General features: G+C 38.8%; 1 protein-coding gene across 1 annotated transcript; it reads right to left on the bottom strand.

Annotated features, from left to right (window-relative positions):
- Positions 1-124: 124 nt before the first annotated feature.
- On the bottom strand, positions 125-20,322 carry LOC143724056 (uncharacterized). Its single transcript, XM_077217111.1, has 23 exons — positions 20,161-20,322; positions 19,231-19,384; positions 18,989-19,126; positions 17,680-17,757; positions 17,536-17,606; positions 17,288-17,453; positions 15,376-15,482; positions 14,345-14,584; positions 13,960-14,140; positions 13,730-13,873; positions 12,625-12,773; positions 12,226-12,375; positions 11,939-12,095; positions 10,884-11,030; positions 10,578-10,687; positions 9,456-9,609; positions 8,797-8,990; positions 8,355-8,482; positions 2,670-8,236; positions 1,599-1,805; positions 1,459-1,518; positions 857-928; positions 125-788 (listed from the first exon to the last, which is right to left on the bottom strand). The coding sequence occupies exons 2-23, from the start codon at positions 19,369-19,371 to the stop codon at positions 561-563; spliced, it is 8,589 nt and encodes a 2,862-aa protein (XP_077073226.1). The 5' UTR covers positions 19,372-19,384; positions 20,161-20,322; the 3' UTR covers positions 125-560.
- Between the last annotated feature and the right edge of the window lie 1,384 nt (positions 20,323-21,706).

The following is a 21,706-nucleotide window of genomic DNA, read 5'->3' on the forward strand; positions in this document are numbered from 1 at the left end:
TACTTTTATCCAAAATAACTTTCTTTCAGGCTATACATGTTATCAGTTTTACAGTACATTCCAGTAAATCAAACCCAAGACCCTGTGCTTGGTATTCTCAATATCAGAGATGTGAGGAAACAGATTCTGAAAAATTCTGAAGTTTATTTGAAAATAAATGAAAATAAAAAATAGTATTACATTTACTTAAACAGACTGCTAATATTGCACGCATAATAACACTGATGGAATAGCTTTGAAAAGTATTGTAAACTGATCGCAAAGCTCTTAGGTATTAAATTATCTGCCAGTCAGGAAAAGACAGATGTAAAGCTGAAATTCACCATTTAAAATAGTTGCCTCTTTTTTAAGGTGATATTCTGTAGCTAATTCGAAGTTTTAGAATGGTTTAAAACAAAACGATTTACAAAATACATAAATACATATGTAAAGTAACAGTAAAATCCTGAGCGTACAATAAACTTAGGCTCACGGCCAGAATTACTGAATGTTAAGTGCAAAAATATTGTGTTAAATGAACTATATAATAGTCATTACATATAAAGGAGTGTTTTATTTCTTTAGCTTTGGCTGAGAGACAGTCGAAGCTCTTCCTCTCTGATGCTCCTGTCCAGCCTCTGTGTCTCTGACTCCAGTACTGAAGGGACGGGCCGCTGAGAGACCGCAGCTAGAGACTCGTTCAGATCCTGTCTCAGGAACGTCAGACTCTGACTGTTCTTCAGAGAGCGGTCTATGAACTCTGCCCTCTGCTGATGGTCCACAGCCAACATGAGACGAAGATGGTGAACCTAGAAAATTGGGTTTAAGTTTTATATGCCATAATATTAATGAACAGTTGGAAGTGTTAAGGACAAACCTGTTCTTCTAGCTCTCTGGCTTGGGCTCTGAGTCGCTTCAACTCATCCTTGTCCGTACCATCTGACAGGTCCTATACATGATATGATATTTAGCTATTTAAACTTTCCACTGGCAATTAACACATGACTCAAAACAGATGTATAAAAAAAGTCTGGCATTATCATGTTGCTAACAGTATTGATGTTGTTAACTAAAACTATTTAAATTAGTTTTCGGTAATAAAAAAGAGCTTAAATCAAATAAAAAATATTAGATGAAAAAATTTAACATTTGAAATGTTGCCTTTGCAACTAAAAGTGAGGTGAAATAAAAGTAAATTAAAATAATAAATAATAATACAAATCACAAAAGCACAACAAAATTACAAAATCTTTAACTAAAATTAAAAATTAAAAGCTAATTTAAAATATGAATTAATACTATAAATAATACTGAAACAACACTGGTTGCTAAAAACTAACAAATTGATACTCTAATAAGAATAAAAATACATAAGGCTAACAAAACAAATTTGTCCCTTCTGTGACAATCCATTACAGAGGAAGACAACTAGAAAAAAAAACACACAAATGCATTGCAAATGTACTCTCTCCATCATACCAGAACTCCAGCTTCTGACCGTGACAGCTGATGCCTCAGTTTCCCCCTCTCCAGCTCAACCTGGTGATGGCCAAAAACAGTAAGTACATTAATCATGCTGACATCATAATATATGGTCCCTTCTTGAGGTGTGCTCGTACCTGTGTCAACGTCTCTCTAAGGTGCTGTCGCTCAGTTCGTAGTCTCTCAATTTTCTTCTCCAGATGATTGTTTTTCTTCTGCAGAAGGTTCTGATCCACCTCCAGTTGTGCCACGGCCCGTTGCATGGCCAAGAGACGCTCCTGCACAGCACAGTCTGTATCCACCTCATCTATCGAGTCCTGGGCCTTTGGTTCAAGTTCTTTCTCCTATTAATATTCGCCAAAAATCTATCATAAACTACCAATTCACTAAATAATGTGTTCAAAGGGGACATGTCATGAAAAACAGATATGTCCTTAATTGAGATTTCCTGATACTACTCTACCCCGGTGTCACAGACAAGGCTTAAGCCTAGCCACAGACAAAAATGCATGTTAGAGCTGTTTTAACTGAAAGCAACTGTCCAAATGTCCTAATGGAACTAAGGTCTAATCCTGGCTTAATCTAAGCTCTGTCTGTGAAACTAAGCCTTAATTATATAGTGTAATCAAACAAATCTATATTTAAAAGTGCATTTTTAGTAACTATTTTTAGTCGAAAATATTACTCACCAAGTGTTTTTGAACACTTTTGCTCATAGAATACACTTATTATGGTTAAGTAGGGCATTTTTATGATTGATAACTAAAATCTTCAGCATTTGATGCATCCACACCAGTAGGTCTCAGTATGAAGTCAAAGGCCATATCAGCACAACTACATAAATATGTACCTTAAAGTGAAAGGCCAAGTATAGTAACCCATATTTGGAATTTGTCCTCTGCATTTAACCCATCCAAGTTAGTCCACACATATTAGGAGTAGTGACCACACACACACACACACACACACAAAAACAAAGCAGTGGGCAGCCATTTTTGCTGTGGTCCCCAGGGAGCGATTGGAGGTTAGGTACCTTGCTCATAGGCACCTCAGTCATTTCCTGCCGGTATTTAAAATCAAACCCGCAACCTTTGGGTTACCAGTCTGATTCTAACCATTTAGCCACGACTGCCTCTTTAATTGTGATTATAATGACAGATATTTTATGCTGGGTATTGTAAACTTGGGGATGTCTTTGCCTCACTGACCTGTGAAATATCAGCTTCTGCTCGGGTTCTCTTGTGCTCCTGCTGTCCCAGCCTCTCTTTATAGTAAATCAGCATGGCTTCAGTCTTCTCCAGAGCCGCCCTGACCCGGTTCCTGTCGTTAATCAGTTCATTGGCTCGCTCCTTCAGAGCATATACTTCAACATCCTTCTCTCTAAGGAGTCTGTCCCTCTCCTCCTTTTCTAAAAGGACAGCGGACACTTGTTCCTTTAGCCTTTCCCATTCCTCATTCTCTGTTGGCCCAGTTTTTACATTCCCATTTCTTATTGTGGAGTTCAATCTGTCTATCTCAGTCTGCAGTGTCTGAGCCTTGGTCCTCAACCTCTCTATTTCCTGTTCCTTTCTTGTAAGGTCCCTTCTAAGTGTGTCTGTCCCTAACAACTTGTCATGAGGCTGATGATATTCAGCATTTACCTCTAGCAAGTCTGACAGAGTGCCATGGCCACTATCTATCTTTAGTCCATTGTTTTTCTTTTCAGATTCTCTAAGATTACGTATATTCTCTTCTATTTTGGTCTCCAGCTTGTGTTTCTCTTTCTTCAATGTTTCCATTTTTCCCCTCAATATCTTAGCATTTCTTTTCTCGTCTTCAAATTGATCCTGCAATCTAAGTCTAGCTGACTGTTCTTTAGATGCCATTTCTTGAATACTCTCCAACTCAGTTTCTTTATCCTTCAGTCTCTCTGAGAATAATTCTAGTTGTCTAACTTTCTGCTCCTCTGCTTGCTGGAATGTCTCACTTTTTCTTTTCTCATTTTCATATCTCTCTTTCATCAATTCTATCTCCTTTTCCTTTTCCCTCAATGTTTTTCTGAGGAACTCCAATCCTTCTAACATATTTTGTTTCTCTTTATTTTCATTTTTGAGTTCCTCCCAATCTTTACTCTCTCTTATTCTATCCTCTCTCAGTCTGTCAACTTCCTGTCTCAGCTCTCTGAATCTGTTACTCAGTTGTTCTGCTTCTCTGGTCCTCTCTGCGGCCAAAGAGCTTAGTTCAGTCCTCTGATCTTCCAGGATGTCTATTCTAGCCCTGGCTCTGGTCAGCTCAACCTCTCTCTGCTCCAGTACGCTCTTTATGGTCGTCAATTCTTCTTCTAACTTCTCCTCTCTTTGCAGCATTTGTTCTATCTTTTGCAACCCTTCCTCATTTTTCTTCTTAAGTTGTTCCTCTTGGAGGTGCAGGGCAGAGTTAAATTCCTGTTTTTGCTTCTCAAACATCTGAACTTTGAGTAGAAGATCGTTGGCTTCAATTTGTGCTGCCCTAACTCCATCCTTTCTGCTCCGGACCAACTCATCCTTGCTTTCCTGCATCATGGACCTGAGTCTCTCTCCCTCACGATGACTCTCTTCCAACAGTTCCTTCAGAGTAGCCATCTCCTGAAGCCCTGCAATCAGCCCCTCTCGCATCTTCTGGTTTTGTTCTTCTCTTTCCTTGATCATTAACCTTGTTTGTTCTTTGGTTCTAGACAGATTAACCACCTGTTCTTGCAAAACATCCATCTGAGCAACCAGTACTTCTTTCCTTTCATTTGAATCATTCAGTAAAGAGCTTATTCTGTCCTTCTCTCGCCTCTCACGAAACATTTCATCTCTAAGAGCCTCAATCTCTCTCTCTTTCCTTCGAAACTCTGCCGAGAGATGGTCTCTCTCCTCCTCCAGCTCTCTAATACGAGCCCCAAGCTTCTCCACACATCCCACCTTTTCCTCCATCAGGATATGTTGATCTTTCTGAAGATCCTCAAGCCTGGCCCTCAGTCTCACCCCTTCTGTTTTTTCATCTCTCAGTTGGGTATCCAGATGCTTCCTCTCATCTTCAATCTGACTTAAAGACCTCTTCAATCTTTGTTTCTCCTCTTTACTGTTTTCTGCCCTGGATTCAAGCACTTGTGCTTCCCCTCTGCTGTTTTGCAGCAGTTGTGACAACCTTCCCACCTCTTCCAACCGTTCATCCAGCTTTCCCTTCAGTGTCTTCGCCTCTTCGCCTTGTTCGGCTATAAGTTTCTTCAGTTTTTCAACAGTCTCCCTCTCTTGATCTAGCTCACGTTTAACCAAAAGTTGCTCTTGGTTACAGCCCATAAGTCTCTCATCTTTCTCTTCCAGCAGTTCCTTCAGAGTAGCCATCTCCTGAAGCCCTGCAATCAGCCCCTCTTGCATCTTCTGGTTCTGTTCTTCTCTTTCCTGGATCATTAACCTTGTTTGTTCTTTGGTTCTAGACAGATTAACCACCTGTTCTTGCAAAACATCCATCTGAGCAACCAGTACTTCTTTCCTTTCATTTGCATCATTCAGCAAAGAGCTTATTCTGTCCTTCTCTCGTCTCTCACAAAACATTTCATCTCTAAGAGCCTCAATCTCTCTCTCTTTCCTTTGAAGCTCTGTCGAGAGATGGTCTCTCTCATCCTCCAGCTCTCTAATACGAGCCCCAAGTTTCTCCACACATCCCACCTTTTCCTTCACCAGGATATGTTGACCTTTCTGAAGATCCTCAAGCCTGGCCCTAAGTCTCTCCCCTTCTGTTTTTTCATCTCTCAGTTGGGTTTCCAGATGCTCTCTCTCATCTTCAATCTGACTTAACAACCTCTTCAATCTTTGTTTCTCCTCTTCACTGTTTTTTGCCCTGGATTCAAGCACCTGTGCTTCCCCTCTGCTGTTTTGCAGCAGTTGTGACAACCTTCCCACCTCTTCCAGCCGTTCATCCAGCTTTCCCTTCAGTGTCTTCGCCTCTTCGCCTTGTTCGGCTATAAGTTTCTTCAGTTTTTCAACAGTCGCCCTCTCTTGATCTAGCTCACGTTTAACCAAAAGTTGCTCTTGGTTACAGCCCATAAGTCTCTCATCTTTCTCTTCCAGCAGTTCCTTCAGAGTAGCCATCTCCTGAAGCCCTGCAATCAGCCCCTCTTGCATCTTCTGGTTCTGTTCTTCTCTTTCCTGGATCATTAACCTTGTTTGTTCTTTGGTTTTAGACAGAATAACCACCTGTTCTTGCAAAACATCCAGCTGAGCAACCAGTACTTCTTTCCTTTCATTTGCATCATTCAGCAAAGAGCTTATTCTGTCCTTCTCTCGACTCTCCCGAAACATTTCATCTCTAAGAGCCTCAATCTCTCTCTCTTTCCTTTGAAGCTCTGTCGAGAGATGGTCTCTCTCCTCCTCCAGCTCTATAATACGAGCCCCAAGCTTCTCCACACATCCTGCTTTTTCCTCCATCAGGATATGTTGACCTTTCTGAAGATCCTCAAGCCTGGCTCTTAGTCTTTCCCCTTCTGTTTTTTCGTCTCTCAGTTGGGTCTCCAGATGCCTCCTCTCATCTTCAGCCTGACTTAAAGACCTCCTCAATCTTTGATTCTCCTCTTCACTGTTTTCTGCCCTGGATTCAAGCAACTGTGCTTCCCCTCTGCTGCTTTGCAGCAGTTGTGACAACCTTCCCACCTCTTTCAACCGTTCATCCAACTTTCCCTTCAGTGTCTTCGCCCCTTCGCCTTGTTCGCCTATAAGTTTCTTCAGTTCTTCAACAGTCTTCCTCTCCTGATCTAGCTCACGTTTGACCAATAGTTGCTCTTGGTTACAGCCCATAAGTCTCTCATCTTTCTCTCTGTTATGACATTTTTCCTTCTCCAGTTTCATTTCAGTCTCTCGTAGACAGCTTGAGACTTCAAGGTACCTCTGTTCGGCTTCATGCAGCTTTTCTCTCAGCCTTCTCATTGCTTCTTCATCACGGTGGACTCTCTCTCTTTCCTCTTTTTCGTTTTGTTGTAAACTCTTCTTCAGTTCCCGTTCCGACGCCTCAGTGTCTTGTAGGAGGGCAGTTTGTCGTTCAAGGTCTTCTTGTTGCTTCATTCTTATCCTCCTGTTCTCCTCGTTTTCCTGGTTCAGTTCATCAATCTTCAATCTTAACTGCTTTAGCTCCCTAGCCTTCTGAAGGAGCTCTTCTCTCAGTATCTGCTCCCTATCTCTTTTCTCCATCTCCTGTCTTTTCTTTTCCTCTTTCTCCCTTTCCTCCAAGCTCATCCGGTTTCGTTCCATCTCGGCTAACTTTGCTTTGCACCGGTTCACCTCTTCGCGCTCTGCTTTGAGCTTCTGTTCAAACGTCTTCTGTTCTTGAGTAAGTTTTGCTTGTAATTCTTTCAGCTCACTATCTCTCTCTTCCACCCTTTCTAGTGTCGCCTCTTTTTCTTGAATGACTCCCTCCATTTGAGTATTGAGATCTTCCAATTCTCTTTTCAGTTGTTTCTCCTGTTCCTTTACCTCTACTTGCTTCCTGTCCACCTCTTTTTGTTTCTCCATCTCCCTCTCTTTCATCTGTGAGATTTGCTCCTTTAGAAGTTCAAGTTGTTCATCCTTCTGCTGAACATCAGTCTCTAGTGTATTAATGATTTCATCTAATGATTGAATTCTACCTTTGAGATCACCAATGTCCTCTTCTTTCTTTTGTACCTCTTCCTCTTTTTCTCTAAGAAGCTCTGTCAGTTCTGTTCTCTCTCTTTCAGCAACCCAATTCATGCTCTCCTTCACTTTTTCCATGTTGCCGGCTCGTCTCTTCCACCACTCCACATTGTCTTTTGCCTCTTTCAGTCTCAGTTCAATAGTTCTCTTTTCTGTTGACAAGACAGTTTGTAATTGTTCAACATCTTTATCTCTTTCTTCCAAGAGTAATGAGATATGTTCTTTCTCTCTCATTAGTTCTTCAACTCTGCTTTTGAACTCTATCAAGTCTTCATCTTTCTGTTCCATCTGTCTTCTCCACCTCAGTTCTTTCTCCCGCTCTTGCTCATCTCTTTTCTTTTGCCTGTTTTCATTTTCTCTTATTTTCTCAATTTCTCTCTCTTTCAGTTGAGTGTTGTGTTTCTCCAGGGCTTTTACTCTACTCTCCAAAGTCTCTTTCTCTTGTAACTCTATTTGCAGACTCTCAATTGTTCTCTCATGCGATTGGACTTTCGATTTTAACTCTTCAATATCCTCTCCTCTCTTTCGTATTTCATCCTCACTAATTTTCATTAGATCAGACATCTTAGCCTTCTCTCTCTCTGTGATCTTGAGGTTCTGACTTTCTTTTTCTACTCTTTCTATATACTTCTGATTTAACTCTTCTTTCTCTCTCTGAACCTTGTTTTCTCTCTCCTTCCATCTCTCAATCTCATCACACGCTTCTCTCAATCTTAGTTCGACTGTTTTCTGCTCTGCTGCTGATTTCATTTGTAGTTTCTCAAGTTCTGTGTTTCTTTTATCTAAGTGGTCTGAAAGCTCTTCTTTTTCTTTAAACAAACCATCAATCTTGTTTCTCATTATCTCCACTTCTCCATCTTTCTGGCCAAGTTCTGCGTTCAGAGCTTCTCTCTCTTTTTGCCATATTTCTCTCTCAGTTTTGCTCTCTTCTGCTTGTACTTTGTTTTTCTCTGTTTCTTGTTCAACATCCTGCTGAATCCTCTTGCATTCTAGCTGCCAGTTTTCTATCTCTCTTTCACTCTTCCTTCTTTCTTCCATTGCTTCTTGGTTTTCCTGTTCTCTCTGTGCTGTCTCTCTCTCCAGGTCTTTCTGTAGACATTGAATCTCTCCTAAACAATTAAGAGAGAAAAGTTGTACATTTTAATTACACACACAAATACAATGACATATTAAATCATTAAAGAGAATAGCCAATGAGAAGTTTGTTTTTTAATTAAACAATCTGACCTTGCAATACATCTTTGGTCTGTGTGAGCGTGTCCACCTGTGTTTGAAGCTGACTGCATTGCACCTCAAGACCCGAGGCTTGTTCCTGAACCTGAGCAATCTGCTTCTGGAGACATACCACCCCACCTCTGAAGAGAGACAGCAGCAGCTTAGAAACTAATAGGGTATTGGTACAAAAAAATGTTTAAACAAAATATATATTAATACTAATATCTATTTGAAATACATATGTAATATGTTTTATCTATTTCTATTATATTTTATTCAATTATTATCCAGTTATACAGATATAAGTTAAAATATGAGTTGATGTTGTAGGTAAAAATGTCCTCATAAAGCACACACTGCCTCTTGAAATGAATATTATAAAAGAATACTGAGCTAGTTACTATATTGTTTAATGAGAGAGTGTCTTTTTCAAACAAATAAACACAGACTATACCCGAATTCCTCTTTGACTTGTGAGAGTTCCTCATTTTCTCTCTCCAGTCTACATACTGCGTCCTCTTGTCTCTGGCTCTCTCTCATTAGGTCGTCTCTCTCTCGTTCAGCTCTTCTCTGCAGCTCTGCTGCTTTGAGTAGTTCTGCTTGAACACTCTGCAGCTCCTTCATCATCGTACTGCACTGTTCAGTTAACTGACCCACAAACACATCGCTGTCCATGAGTGGACCCAAAACACAAAATGTATTCAAAAACAGGAGAATATGTGTACAGGATAATGTACAGTAAAGCCCATCATTATCACAATTTTCCCCCCATATGACCTCTCACATCATATTCCACAGCTACTCAACAAATAAATAATTGTACATGAAACAGAGATTTATTTTTATTTTTTATTAAAAATACATTATTTTATCATTAACATATGTTATATTTATGAATGCACTTTTTAAGCATTTTAGTAAATACGGAGTAAAAAAAAATTTAATTGGTCATATATACATACACACATATATAGAGAGAGACAATTACTTGGAAGCTTGTCACCTTGCACCTAGTTAAAATACAGTATAATGTTAAGTTTTTCGAAAGGGTAGACTACTTTTTTGTTTTCTGAATCTGGTTGGCAAGCAGTCAGTGTTGTCTGAGTCTCTCACCTCTGCAATCCTTTGTTCATCTTTCCTCTTATCTTCTGTGGAAGCAGTCACCTCCCTCTCCCTGTCCTCCCTCTCTGTCTCCAACTCATTCTCCAGCTCTCTCTCTCGGTCTCTGAGTTGCTGCAGAGTTTTCAAATCCGTCTCTCTCCGCTCCCTGGAACACAGAGGGATCATCATCACAATTGCTGTAAAGCATCACTGGCTGTGAATAAACAGGGCCAGCATACTACAGCCAAATATAACAGCTGTTGAGATAAACTCAGACATTTATAGTGTCATCTAAAAGCCCCATGTTTTCATTAGAATTCCTACCAAAATCCTACTAGCTCATTAGGGACCTGATTAGCTGTTATTTAGAGTCACAGGCACACTTTTATACAAACACCTTTTACTCTGCCTTCTACATAACAAACAGGTAAAGGTAAGGGGTAGGCAATATAAACAAATATTTATATCAAGATATCCATAGTTTGGTAGTAATATAAATATATAATCTAAAATTGTATTTAAATGTTTATATTTGAATATATTTTAAAATATAATTTATTCCTGTGATGAAAAAGCTGAATTTTCAGCATCATTACTCCAGTCTTCAGTGTCACATGGTCCTTCAGAAATCATTCTGATTTGCGGATTTGCTGCTCAAGAAATATTTCTTATTATTATCAATGTTAAAAACCGTTGTGCTGTCTAATATTTTTGTAGAAACCCTGACACTTTTTTTGGTCCTTTGATGAATTTAATTATTTTTTAAAACAGCATTTTTTTTAATACGAAACATTTTGTAACAATGTAAAAGTCTTTAGTGTCATTTTTTATCAATTTAATGCGTCCTTGCTGAATAAAAGTATTCATTTCTTCCAAAAAAAACCCAAATGAGTTTTACAGGTTTATATGAATTCATATTTTTAAGTTTTCCATTACTGTACTAAAAATGTCTACCAGTATATTACAGATTTATTATAGACCGCTATAAACAGCATTTCCACTGCTATAAAAATTGAAAAAATACTTGCAAGCTTACATTTATCTTTTTTCCTACTCAGCAGACGTAATAATACACCTATAGATTTTTCATCAGCTGACTTGACTTATGAATTTTTAAATTTCACAATGCCGCACCTTAACTCATTGGCCTCTAGAGATGTAATCTTCACTTCCCTGCACAGACCCGCCATCTCTGTGCCAAATGCCTGGATCTGGGCCTGGGCTTCTGCCACCTCCGTCTCCAGCTAAGAGGTCAGGAAGACAAAAATCACACCACTCATCCCTCCATCCCAAACCTGACCCTGCCATCAATGCATTCTGGCGATGGATCAAGTAATTAAAGGCAGGAGGCCTGTGACAGCTTGCAGGGATTTGGTCATGTCCCTAGGCAGGCAGTGTAAGTGATCTATGCTAAAGATGGGCTAAACCTGCTTGCCAGACCTGCAGAGCACGAACACTGAGTTCTCTCTTGTCCTTGGCCAGAGCTTCATTTAAAGCAGCCATTTTCTCCAGGGCATCTCGTCCTTCTGCCAGCTCTCTCTTGAGCTGGGTTTGACTGGAGGACAGGGCCAGCAATGACTCCCGTGCCTGGAAGGGAGGAGAGAAGGAAAACAACATAAAGGAATGATGGAAAAGTTTGGAAGGGTGACGAAATACAGGATGTGAAAACACCACTTAAACAAAACTCCATGAGCTCATTTTAACAGGTATGACCTAAATGAGAAGGGTGTGATTTGGGAGTTTTAGCCTTGTGACACAATCATCACATGATCCAATGCTGCGCTGTCACTGCATTCTGCATTCATTAATTATGTTTAAGCCTTACAAACATAAACATTCTGTGATGTACTGAACATTGTTAATTACACTTATTACAAAGTTACAGTACCATTCAAAAGTTTGGGGTAAGTTAATTTTTTTTTTAATTAATACTTTTATTCAGCAGGGATGCATTTGGAATATTACCGAAATATTTCTATTTCAGATAAATGCTGTTCTTGTGAACTTGCTATTCGTCAAAGAATCCTGAAAAGATGTATCAGGGTTTCCACAAAAACATTATGCAGCATAACCGTTTTCAACATTGATAAAATAAATGTTTCTTGAGCAGCAAATCAACATATCAGAATGATTTCTGAAAGGATCATGTGACTGGAGTAATTATGCTCAAAAATGTACGTTTTCATCACAGAAATAATTATATTAAAGAATATTAGAAATAATTTCATCACATTTTGAAATTATTCATTTTAAACTGTAATAATATTTCATATTATTATTGTTTTATTGTATTTTTTTTATCAAATAAATGCAGCCTATGTGAGCAGAAAGGCTGCACTTTCGAAAACATTCAACAAAAAATATACTGGCTCCAAAAAATTGAACGGTAGTGTACTTATCTGGCTACCATAGGTGAGGTTTTGCCAAAATTTCCAGTATGATTTTTGTCAAAATTGCGAGTATGATCTCTCTCCACTGTAATAATATCAGTTTACCTTCAGTAAAGAATCTTTAGTGTCGGCTGTCTCTTGCTCAGCTCGTTCTCTGTCCAGCTTCTCTCTCTCTAGTGCACCCTGCAGGTTGTGCAGCTCCAGGCGGGTGCGAGTCTCTCTCTCACACAGCTGAGCGGCCTCTAGCATTTCTGCCTCCATGCTGATTTACAAATACACTTCATTTACCAGCAAAATTTAGCATCACAAGCATGACTAAACAGTGCTCTAATGACACGCACACCCTCAGTGAGTTCAGCATTACATTAAGGGAGATTGATGGATAAGTGTACCGTTTTTGTCTCTCTCTCTCCAGCTGGATTCTCTCATCCTCCTCCTTCTCCCTCTGTCGTCTCATATGTTCATTCTCCTGTCTCAGCTCCTCGGTGAGTCTCTCGGCCTCCTCCATCTGACTGCGCAAACTAGTCACAATCTCCTTCTCACTGTCACACACAACACCTCCGTAGATTACTCTTTCAAATTCAGCCGTGTTAGTTTACAGCAATTACAGTTTTACAGATACGACTGATAGAGATAAGCCAATAATTATTTGTAATGGCTGCTAGAAAAATTCAGTACCATTTTGTCAAAATAGCATTAAAATATTTTGTAAATAACCAAAATAGACGTTATATTACAACTCAAATCTATTTGTATGAGTTATGATAATGAGACAATGAAACATTGATCACCTGTTCAGTAGTTCCTGTGTGTGTTTCATCTGCAATGCTCCCTGATTGGTCTGTTCCTGAAGCTCCGCCCTCTCACTCTCCAACTGCGTGATTCGCTGCTCCAGTGATTCGTTCTCTGTCCCAAGTCTACGCAAACTCATCTGAGCATCCTGACAAAAAAAGACCTGGCTTACTAAGAGGGCTTCATGACAAGCCAAAAATGTGATTTTGAAAACTAAGTTATTTCATTTGGATGAAAGATTAAGAAGCCATTGTTATTGTTCGGAAGACAACAAGAATTAAAGGGGCTATATATAGAATTCAGGAATCCTTGTTATTACCAACACTGGTGGCCATTAACTGAACGGCAGCCAGCAACTTATTGCTCATGATCGCGCACACATAAAAGAGAAAGAGCGTGATTCAAGGCCTTGATATACTCATGGCGAAATTGTTTCTCATTCATCGCTTAGAAGTAAAAAGAAGTTGGAAATACCTTTGCAGTGACATTCTGTTAATGGACACCACGACGCCGTCGACGCGGTGGAGAGAGACGTTTAGATGAATATGTAAATATGTGCTGCTCCCTTTTCTCTTAATAACAAAATAAACAAGTAGAGGTTAAGAAAATATCTTATCATAGCGATGTGGATATGTTCCCTGCTGATGAGGTAACATTAATTAAAATTAGTTATAATACGCAGTTATGATAGTTTGATTATAAAGTATATTTGAGACTATAGACTATGTAGATCTGGCTATGTGAGACTATAGTTGGAATAAATCCTTTTCTTTGCATGACACTTTGACATTACAGTACAGAATGGCTCTTTTGGCATTATCCTGGACATTGTATAAGCATTCATTTCATCTGCGACTGAAAAGAAGAGATGCTCCCGGGAGCGTGTGTAAACGTCACATCCAAAAACGTAGATAGTGTTTCACATAAAAATCAGTCTACAGGCTTTCATAGACAACCTGGGATGTCAGGGAAGGTCTCGTTTTTTAAAGTTTCGTTACAAGCTGTTAAAAAAAACAATTAATACTTGATAGAAATGGAGAGAAAATTACATATAGCCCCTTTAAAAAAATAAATAGGGTCAATTCCTGTGTCACGTTGACCAACCTGTACTTCCTGTTGTCTCCATTGCAAGGCAGTCTCAGCTTGAGCGATGACAGAGAGGACAGAAGACAGTCCTTCACTGGACACATCATCTGCAGACAGAGAGCCTGACTGCTCACTCTTCTGCTGAGAGCTGAGAACCCTCGACTGGAAAAAAAGAGAGTGAACCCATAAATTAATTCATGCTTCAGTACAATAATCACAATTTATTTCCTGTTCCCATGCTGACTCACCAGTGTCCTGATAGCATGTCTGACAGACTCAAAGTTTCTCTCCATTTCTATCTGTCTATGCCACTTCCTCTCTTGCTCTTGTTCTCTCTCCATTTCCTGCTTGTGCCTCCTCTCCATCTCAGCCTCCTGCTTCTCCCTTTCAGTTTCAAGAGTTTTAATTGTCATATTCAGCTCTGTTATCCTGAAAAGAACCCACAGTACGATATAATGAAACACTGTAATACATCTTTTAACTTGTAAAAACATCTTGTAACTTTATATCTAGATATTTTTTTAATAATGCAGTGAACAAAATTATTTTAAATCAATTTATCACCGGCAAACATATTGAGAATACTTGAAATAATGCAGTACGGGGTTAATGTTGTGTGAACCCTGTAATGACCTGTTCCTGAGTTCCAGTGTCTCTGACTCCAGGTTGGCTTTTAATTCAGTCGACTCCCTGTCTTCATGATTCAGATCATCAAGAGACAGCGGCCCCTGGGTGGAGGAGAGAGGTTGCGCTGTAGTGGAGTGGGCTATATGGAAGTCAAGGGGCAGCGTGGGAGCCGATCGAGGAGAAACCCATACAGAGAGGAGAGATGAGGAGAGACGAGAGAACTCTGCTCTCAGCTCCCACAGGTCTCTGTGACACAAAAACCCAACGCATGCACATTTAATGGAGGATGCAGAAAATACATACACTAAAGGTCCTTGCACACTCTCGTCCGAAATTTTCGCACGGTATAAAATGACTACGACCTCACGTCATGTCAATCACGTTTAAGGCTGATTTATACTTCTGCGTCGGACCGACGGCGGAGCCTATACGCTATAGACTACGCGTCCGTTTTCATTTATACTTCTGCGTCGTTGTCCGCGTTGATGCGCAATTACACATGCAGAGGGAGCATGTGAAACGCGAAGGAGGGGTTCTAGCAGACCAATCACAGCGCTTGCGTCCGCGTAGAATTGACGCGTTGTTACATTTTTGGAGAAGTGCACGTCAGGTTACGCCGAAGGGTGTAAGCGCTACGCACAGCCTACGACGTAGCTACGGCGTGAGTTCGACGCAGAAGTATAAATTGGGCTTTACACACTGCCTCCAAAACCTTCGTCCGTCATTAAAAAATTCGGATTGGGTTCGATTTCTGTGTTTTTCGCCTACCAAGCATTTCGCCACCAAAAGCAAGCATTTTGAGACAATTCAGAGCCACCAAATGACGAATACGAAAAAACACATTTGAAAATTTCGAACTCAGTGTGCAAGGATCTTTGCATTCAAAAGTTTGGGATCAGTAAGATTTTGCCGTTTTGGAAAAAAAAAAAAACTTTTATTCAGCAAGGAAGCATTAGATTGATTAAAAGGGACAGTAAAAATATTTATAATATTCCAAAAGTTATATTCAGTAATTCAGTTTTTCGGTATGTCCTCACTTGTCAGTAGCAGTCTTCAGAGAGTGACACTGGCGTCTGAGCGTGACCACGCGTCCCCACAGAGTCATCAGTCTGGTCTGCTCCTTCCCTATGTGGCCTGTCAAAACCTGTATACAAAATAATGATACAACATAATTAATAAAGCATTAAATTAATAAAACAATCTGTTCCAATAATAAAATATTGCTTATATTGCATAAACGAAAACCAGTAGATGCTCCCAGTCCCTTTACATTGTGACTGATCCTAAGGCTACAGTTTGTCAGAAACTGATTGTACTACCACAAACACTCATCCATCGGTGTCTGTCAGTGGAAAATAAAGCAACATCTTCCTGCTATATTTACAAAGCCTTGAAGAAAACATGAAGAAAATATTTTTTCATCTCACTGACATTTGAGAAATACTATAATTACTGCACGGCAACAGCATTGTAAGGCAAATAAAGTGCATTCTAAAATGTTTGTCTTAAAATGTAATGTGAAAAAATGACTGGACGCAATATTTAAGGTTCTTTTAAAGAGCTGCCAAAGCACACAATGCTTTTAGTTAAGGAATTACTGAATGAAACTCAAGCTAAATCTCCATTCTTTTGGAAACAATCGCCATTTTATGCTCTTGTAATATCTTTACACTCTGTGAAACACCTCTGAAATATCTTTTCGCACACATCCACTAATGGAGGATACATACTTGACTACCCAGTTGCTTGGTGACAATATATTGCAATACATTCCCTAATACGCTGATAAAATCAGCTCATAAAAACTGAGCTATTGCTAAGCAACTACTGAATGCTCATGAACCTGCTTTTAAGGCCACGTTCACACCACAAATTTCAGGAGCAAAAACTGCATTTAATGCTGCACATTGGAATTACTGTAATTACAAGATGACAACTCCAAGATTTTGCTGCGTTTACAATCTCAGAGGGCAAGACTCGTACTGCCAAAAATGGACTGGCTTTGTTGTGGCAACATAAAACCTCTTGCAAAATAAGAGAATTTAAAAAAAGTGCACCTGGTAATGCTGGATTTAGTAAATGACAAAAAATAGATCAGCAGTTGCTTCCCAACTAGCCTTGCGTAGCCAGACCTTCAGACTGACGGCAGAAGGTCTAGAATCCTTAGCAGATTTCGGCGGGCAAGGACAACCCAAGAGGGTGTCTGACCGACATGTAAAGCAACCAATCACAGTTCGTTTTGATCCACGTCATGTTTTGGGGTCTGAAAATGTAAAATATCCCCACAATAACAGACCGGCGTGCAATTCAGTCAAGAATTTTTTGCAAGTTTACTGCAACAATGTCGCTGTGAACTTCACATACATTTGAAAATCCAGCATTTAGCTGATTCTGGTAAGGGCTCATTGTTACAGTTGTAAACACCACGGCTTTCTTCTTCCATGGAAGTTTGGCGTCACAACAGCTTTGTTTCCAGGCGGACCATTAAAGAACGTGACACACATCTCCTGGAAATTCTGAAGAATTTGATCAGATGACGACTTTGAAACTCTCAAAGTGTTTCCCATTTTGTGTGTCTTATGCATCAGACGTTCAGCCAACGGTCCATGGGTGACATCTGAGGCTGAGACTACTTCCCAACTAACTTTAACGGGAGTTGAATCCGCTGCCGTTTGGTTGTTTTTAAGGCTGAACATACATAAACTATGAGTTTCCAAAAAGCATTTTTGCATAAAAAGCAGCATTTTAAAGAGAATAACAGGAAGAAAAAACTGCATTAAAACCTTTTATAGATTTACATATTTCAATAATGCCTCCAATTTAAATCAATTTACAGTACAAATAATTATTTTATCAGTATGTGTGTTGACTTTGATCCCTGGGAATCCAACTCAAGATTTTTACTGACAAACACACATAAACCCAAATATTTATAGATTTCTTCCTCACCTCTTTCTCTTTTTGCCAGTCGATTTCTTTCTCCACCACCTCCTCCACAGCTTTAGACCAGTCAGCTGTTAGCTTTCGCAGGTCGTCCCTCAGGGCTTCATTAGCCTCTGTTGATTGGCTGAGCTGACTCCGCAGAAGAGCACTGACCTCCGACAGCCCCAAACTTCTGCTCCAGTGAACAAACACAACTCAGTCACAGGAATTCAAGCACTGAAAATGTAAAAGTCATTCTTACATAGCTCCCGCACCTCTGCTGTTCCTCCTCCAGCCTGATGAGGGTGCTCTCCAGCGTGTCACTGCGTTCATCCCGCAGCATCCTCTGTGAAATTCACAGCGTTAATGTGAAGCTCACAGCTCTCCAGGAAAACCCTGAGGACTGTTGTTTGTCTCACCTCTCTGATCCTCAGCTCTCGCTCCTCGCTGATCGACTGCTGCTCCAGAGCTTGACAGCGAGCCCTGTACTCCAACACCTGACAAACACATGCATGAGAGCACATTAATTACCAGTGAGGGACTGTTTGGTACTAACTGAGATATGATTGGTCCTCTTAAATGGTTGGCTAGTGGGGCGTTCACATATGCAGCGTTTTATATTGTTGGAGGTTGCTGAGTGATTGTATTGCTGGTCGTTAGTGGCTGTTCTAGATGCCCTTATATTATCAGTGGGCATAGCTTTTGAAAACCTGATCACAAACGGGCTTTATTGCTGTTAAAATAAGATGTCTTTTCAGTTTGACAAGGAATCAGTTTTCTTGCTGCTAAAAAAGACACAAGGAAAGTGTTTCTATATAAATCACAGAAATCTATAATATCATGAACAAGACTGATTATCAATGCATGAATCAAATTAGAATGGCAATCATTTCTAACATGGTTTTCAGTGTATCATGTTTTTTTTATTATTATATTACTGTATGTTGGCATTGGTAAACTATATATAGAAGTGAAATTGCTCAGAGTAGCACTTAGGGTTCCCGCACTTTCTGACTAATGAATTTCCATGATTTTTTCCATGAATTTTCCCATTTTTGTAAAGGATTTTAAAAAAATACTTTTACTGAGATTGTATTTAGAAATAGTATTCATAGCTGGATAAATACTTTTAAGCCTGAGCTAACTAGAAAAATGTATATAGACTATAGAAATGTTATTATTTTATAAATTAAATTATATTAATTTAGATTGATTTTTCCCAGCCTTCGATTTGGAGTTCACACTTTAGAAATTATTTGATAGAGAAAAAACTATCTTTGACAAAAGTTAAAACTACAAATCAAGAAAGTTCTTATTTTAATTCACTACCAAACTTCTGGATTTCTACAATTTAATTATTTTAATTATAATTATTTTAGTACCTTATTTTAATCTGTAAATTAAAAAGGGGAGAGGGCTTCAAAAATTGTTGTGGAGAAAGCCTTGGAGTCAATAAAGTAGAGGATCACAAGCAATAGCATAGAGTTAAACTTCTCTTTACTTTGCTGTTGCTCATGTCATGGATATGCTAAAGCGCACTGTAAATTAATAACTTACAGTCTCACTGACACTGCAAATTGCTGTATGTGTGAATCCCCCTTAAATGTTTTAGATATAAAACTAGAACAATACAAGATCCATGATCTGAATCTAGAAAGATAAATATCTACAAGGATCTTCAGCCATCACTTATATGAAGGAATATTAAATGTGTGTGTGAGTCCAGACCTTGTTCTGAAGTTTATGGATGAGCAGAGCCTGTCTGGCTTCTCTCTCTCTGCCCTCTCTGAGCTTTCTCCGCCCTTCTCTCTGTTCATCGTCCAGACGCACTGATAATGACAGAGAAGGGTCCAGTGTCTGAGACAGCTAAACAGCATGGGTACAAACACACAGAGAGACCATCAGTTAAGCATCAGTTCACTTTGTTATTGATGGACCCCACACCCCAATGACTTCGTCCTCCTCCTCACCCTGTCAGTCAAAGCTTGAGCTCGAGACTCAAGCTCCTCCCTCTCCGCTCTGCTCTCTGCTAACTCATCCTGCAGATGTGATAACTCCGCCCTCAGCTCCGCCCTCTCCTGCTGCCATCCAATCAACAGTTCTGATTCCATACCTGGACATCAGCTGAGGAAAATCAAAACATTTATTTGAATGAAATGATTAAAGGTAACATGAAACCCTATACTTGGAACTGGATATTACACAATAAGTTAAAAAAAATTGTGGGATGGGGATGTAGGATATTATCCATTGGGAATTATTTGGATTGTGAAAATTAGTCACTTACTATAGGTAATTAGGGGCTGAAAAACAAGAGGGTTTAAGTGACAGCAAAGCAAGACATAATATTTCAATAAGAGATTGACAAGGCTAACTTTTTTTAGTATTTGAAATAACATGCATTGATAATTTGCTAACAATAAATAAGGTACATTTTGATTTAATCAGTGATGAAATGTTAATAAAGAACAATTACCACAATGGCAATATATTAACACTCGTATCCTAATATTTATTATGAAGTGATTTGCAGATATCCTGTAAATCTATCTAGAAAAGGGTTGATATTACACTCAGATTATTAGTTATATGGGACTCTATTGACTGCATATTGTAACGTTACGTTTAAGATTAATATGCTAGCATTATTTGACAGCTTCGGGCTTTAGTTTATTTATTCAGGTAATATTTGATTTTATATATATATATATATATATATATATATATATATATATATATATATATATATATATATATGAAGAATGTGGCTGTTGCTGGTCCCCATAATATATATGTAACGTTATGAATGTATTCACAAAATAGTGTTAATTTACATTCAATGCGCATAGAGAGCTTTAACTGCTTTATTGTTAAAGTGCAAATATAACGTAGTAGCTTACTTTTGAAAACACGAATTACTTCACTGTGTCCATTCACGTATTGCGGTCTGACATTACACGCAAAACCTCGGATATACGTGTTTTAATCGGTTTTAATCTTGTTTTTCTGCCTTCCTGCAGCATCCGGATTTGAAACTGTAAAGTCGAGTGATTTGAATGAGCAGTGCCCGTATGCGTCGATGCGCGTGCTGTGGACAGCGCCACTAGGCGACTCGGAGACCCGTTTACCATCTGTTTACCTGTTTACTGATGTACAGGTATATTCAACATTTGAGGCGATATGCTACATGTAATCGAGGCTCTTTAAATTCCATAATTTGAAAAGCAGTAGCAAAGATATGATATTTTACATATGGTAAGCAAAAAGTTTGTTTTTCGATCATGACAATATTGAATAATTATGTGTAGGGTAGGCCTGCACAGTATGAATCCAGAGGGTTTTCAGATGAATTCACATTTAAAATAATATTATTTAAAAAAAAAAAAAAATTTTAAATAAGATATGCCTATAATAATTATTTTATAATATTTAACAGGATTGTAAAAAACTTTATTTTTTTCCTTTTACTAATCATACAGTTGTTTGTTTGTTTGTTTGTTTGTTTGTTTGTTTGTTGAACTATTTGAACTACAGAGAGTATTGAGTTATAATATAAGATAGGTGTGTGTCATGTTATGACACTGGTTAGAACAATCTAATCTAGCCTAAGCTGATTAGAACAGAGGAAGGTAGGACTTGTTTTACATAACATGCAGAGTTGCTGCACTTTTTTTCAATGGGTTTTGAAAACAGATTTGAGTGACATTTTGACACTCTCTGCTATGTCTATCTGAAGACAACACATTTTAAAACGGTGTCATTGTGATATTCTGTCCTCTGCATTATTTCTGGTGCTAGATCTCATCTGTTTTTGTTTTGTTTTTTAATGACATGTTGATTCTCTGGTCCTGTTATCTTTTTCTCACATATCTTTCTCTCTACCTCTCCTTCAACTTCCTGAGAAGTTTACTCGTGCTGGACAGTCAAAAGCAAAAGGTGACTGCAAGGATTTGGAGAAAGAGGCGGCGGAGGGGAAAGTCAAGTCTTTCCAGGATGGGTTTCCAACGCAAGAGTGCACACTAGAAGCCCAGATGCACTCGGTGGATCTTGTGCGAATATCATCCGGCAACTGGACCAAGGTAGTTACTGAAGTTGTGTTTGCATTTATGATGTGCTTTGAATTCTCTTTTCTGCCGAATCTTACATAATGAAACACAACTATGACTCGAGACAACACTTTATGTTCCCCCTATATGAGTAAAAAATAATAGCATGACACTCATTTTGTATGGATCTATTAATTTATTGAAAATACATCAATGATGCAATTAATACACACAGTACAATGACCTGAATATAAATGTTTTATGATGAGAATGTTTTTAATTTCTGAAATAAAATTCATGGTGATATTTTATGAGAGCAAAATTAGTTCAGGTTAAAATGTCATGTGGGATGAACCCATATCTTATATCATATCTTAATAATATTTATGAATACATTTTC

This window comes from Siphateles boraxobius, unplaced genomic scaffold, assembly GCF_051911475.1.
Source record: "Siphateles boraxobius isolate OS27281-9 unplaced genomic scaffold, OSU_SipBor_1 7, whole genome shotgun sequence".
Taxonomy (NCBI): domain Eukaryota; kingdom Metazoa; phylum Chordata; class Actinopteri; order Cypriniformes; family Leuciscidae; genus Siphateles; species Siphateles boraxobius.

Bases quoted from the DNA above. Each gene is read 5' to 3' on its own strand.
- LOC143724056 (XM_077217111.1), bottom strand. From the start codon at position 19,371: ATGGAATCAGAACTGTTGATTGGATGGCAGCAGGAGAGGGCGGAGCTG. The intron at 17,758-18,988 runs GTCTGGACTCAC...TGTGTTTGTCAG, and splicing joins TCCATAAACTTCAGAACAAG to GTGTTGGAGTACAGGGCTCG. The intron at 14,585-15,375 runs GTGAGGACATAC...TTTGTGTCACAG, and splicing joins CTGAAGACTGCTACTGACAA to AGACCTGTGGGAGCTGAGAG.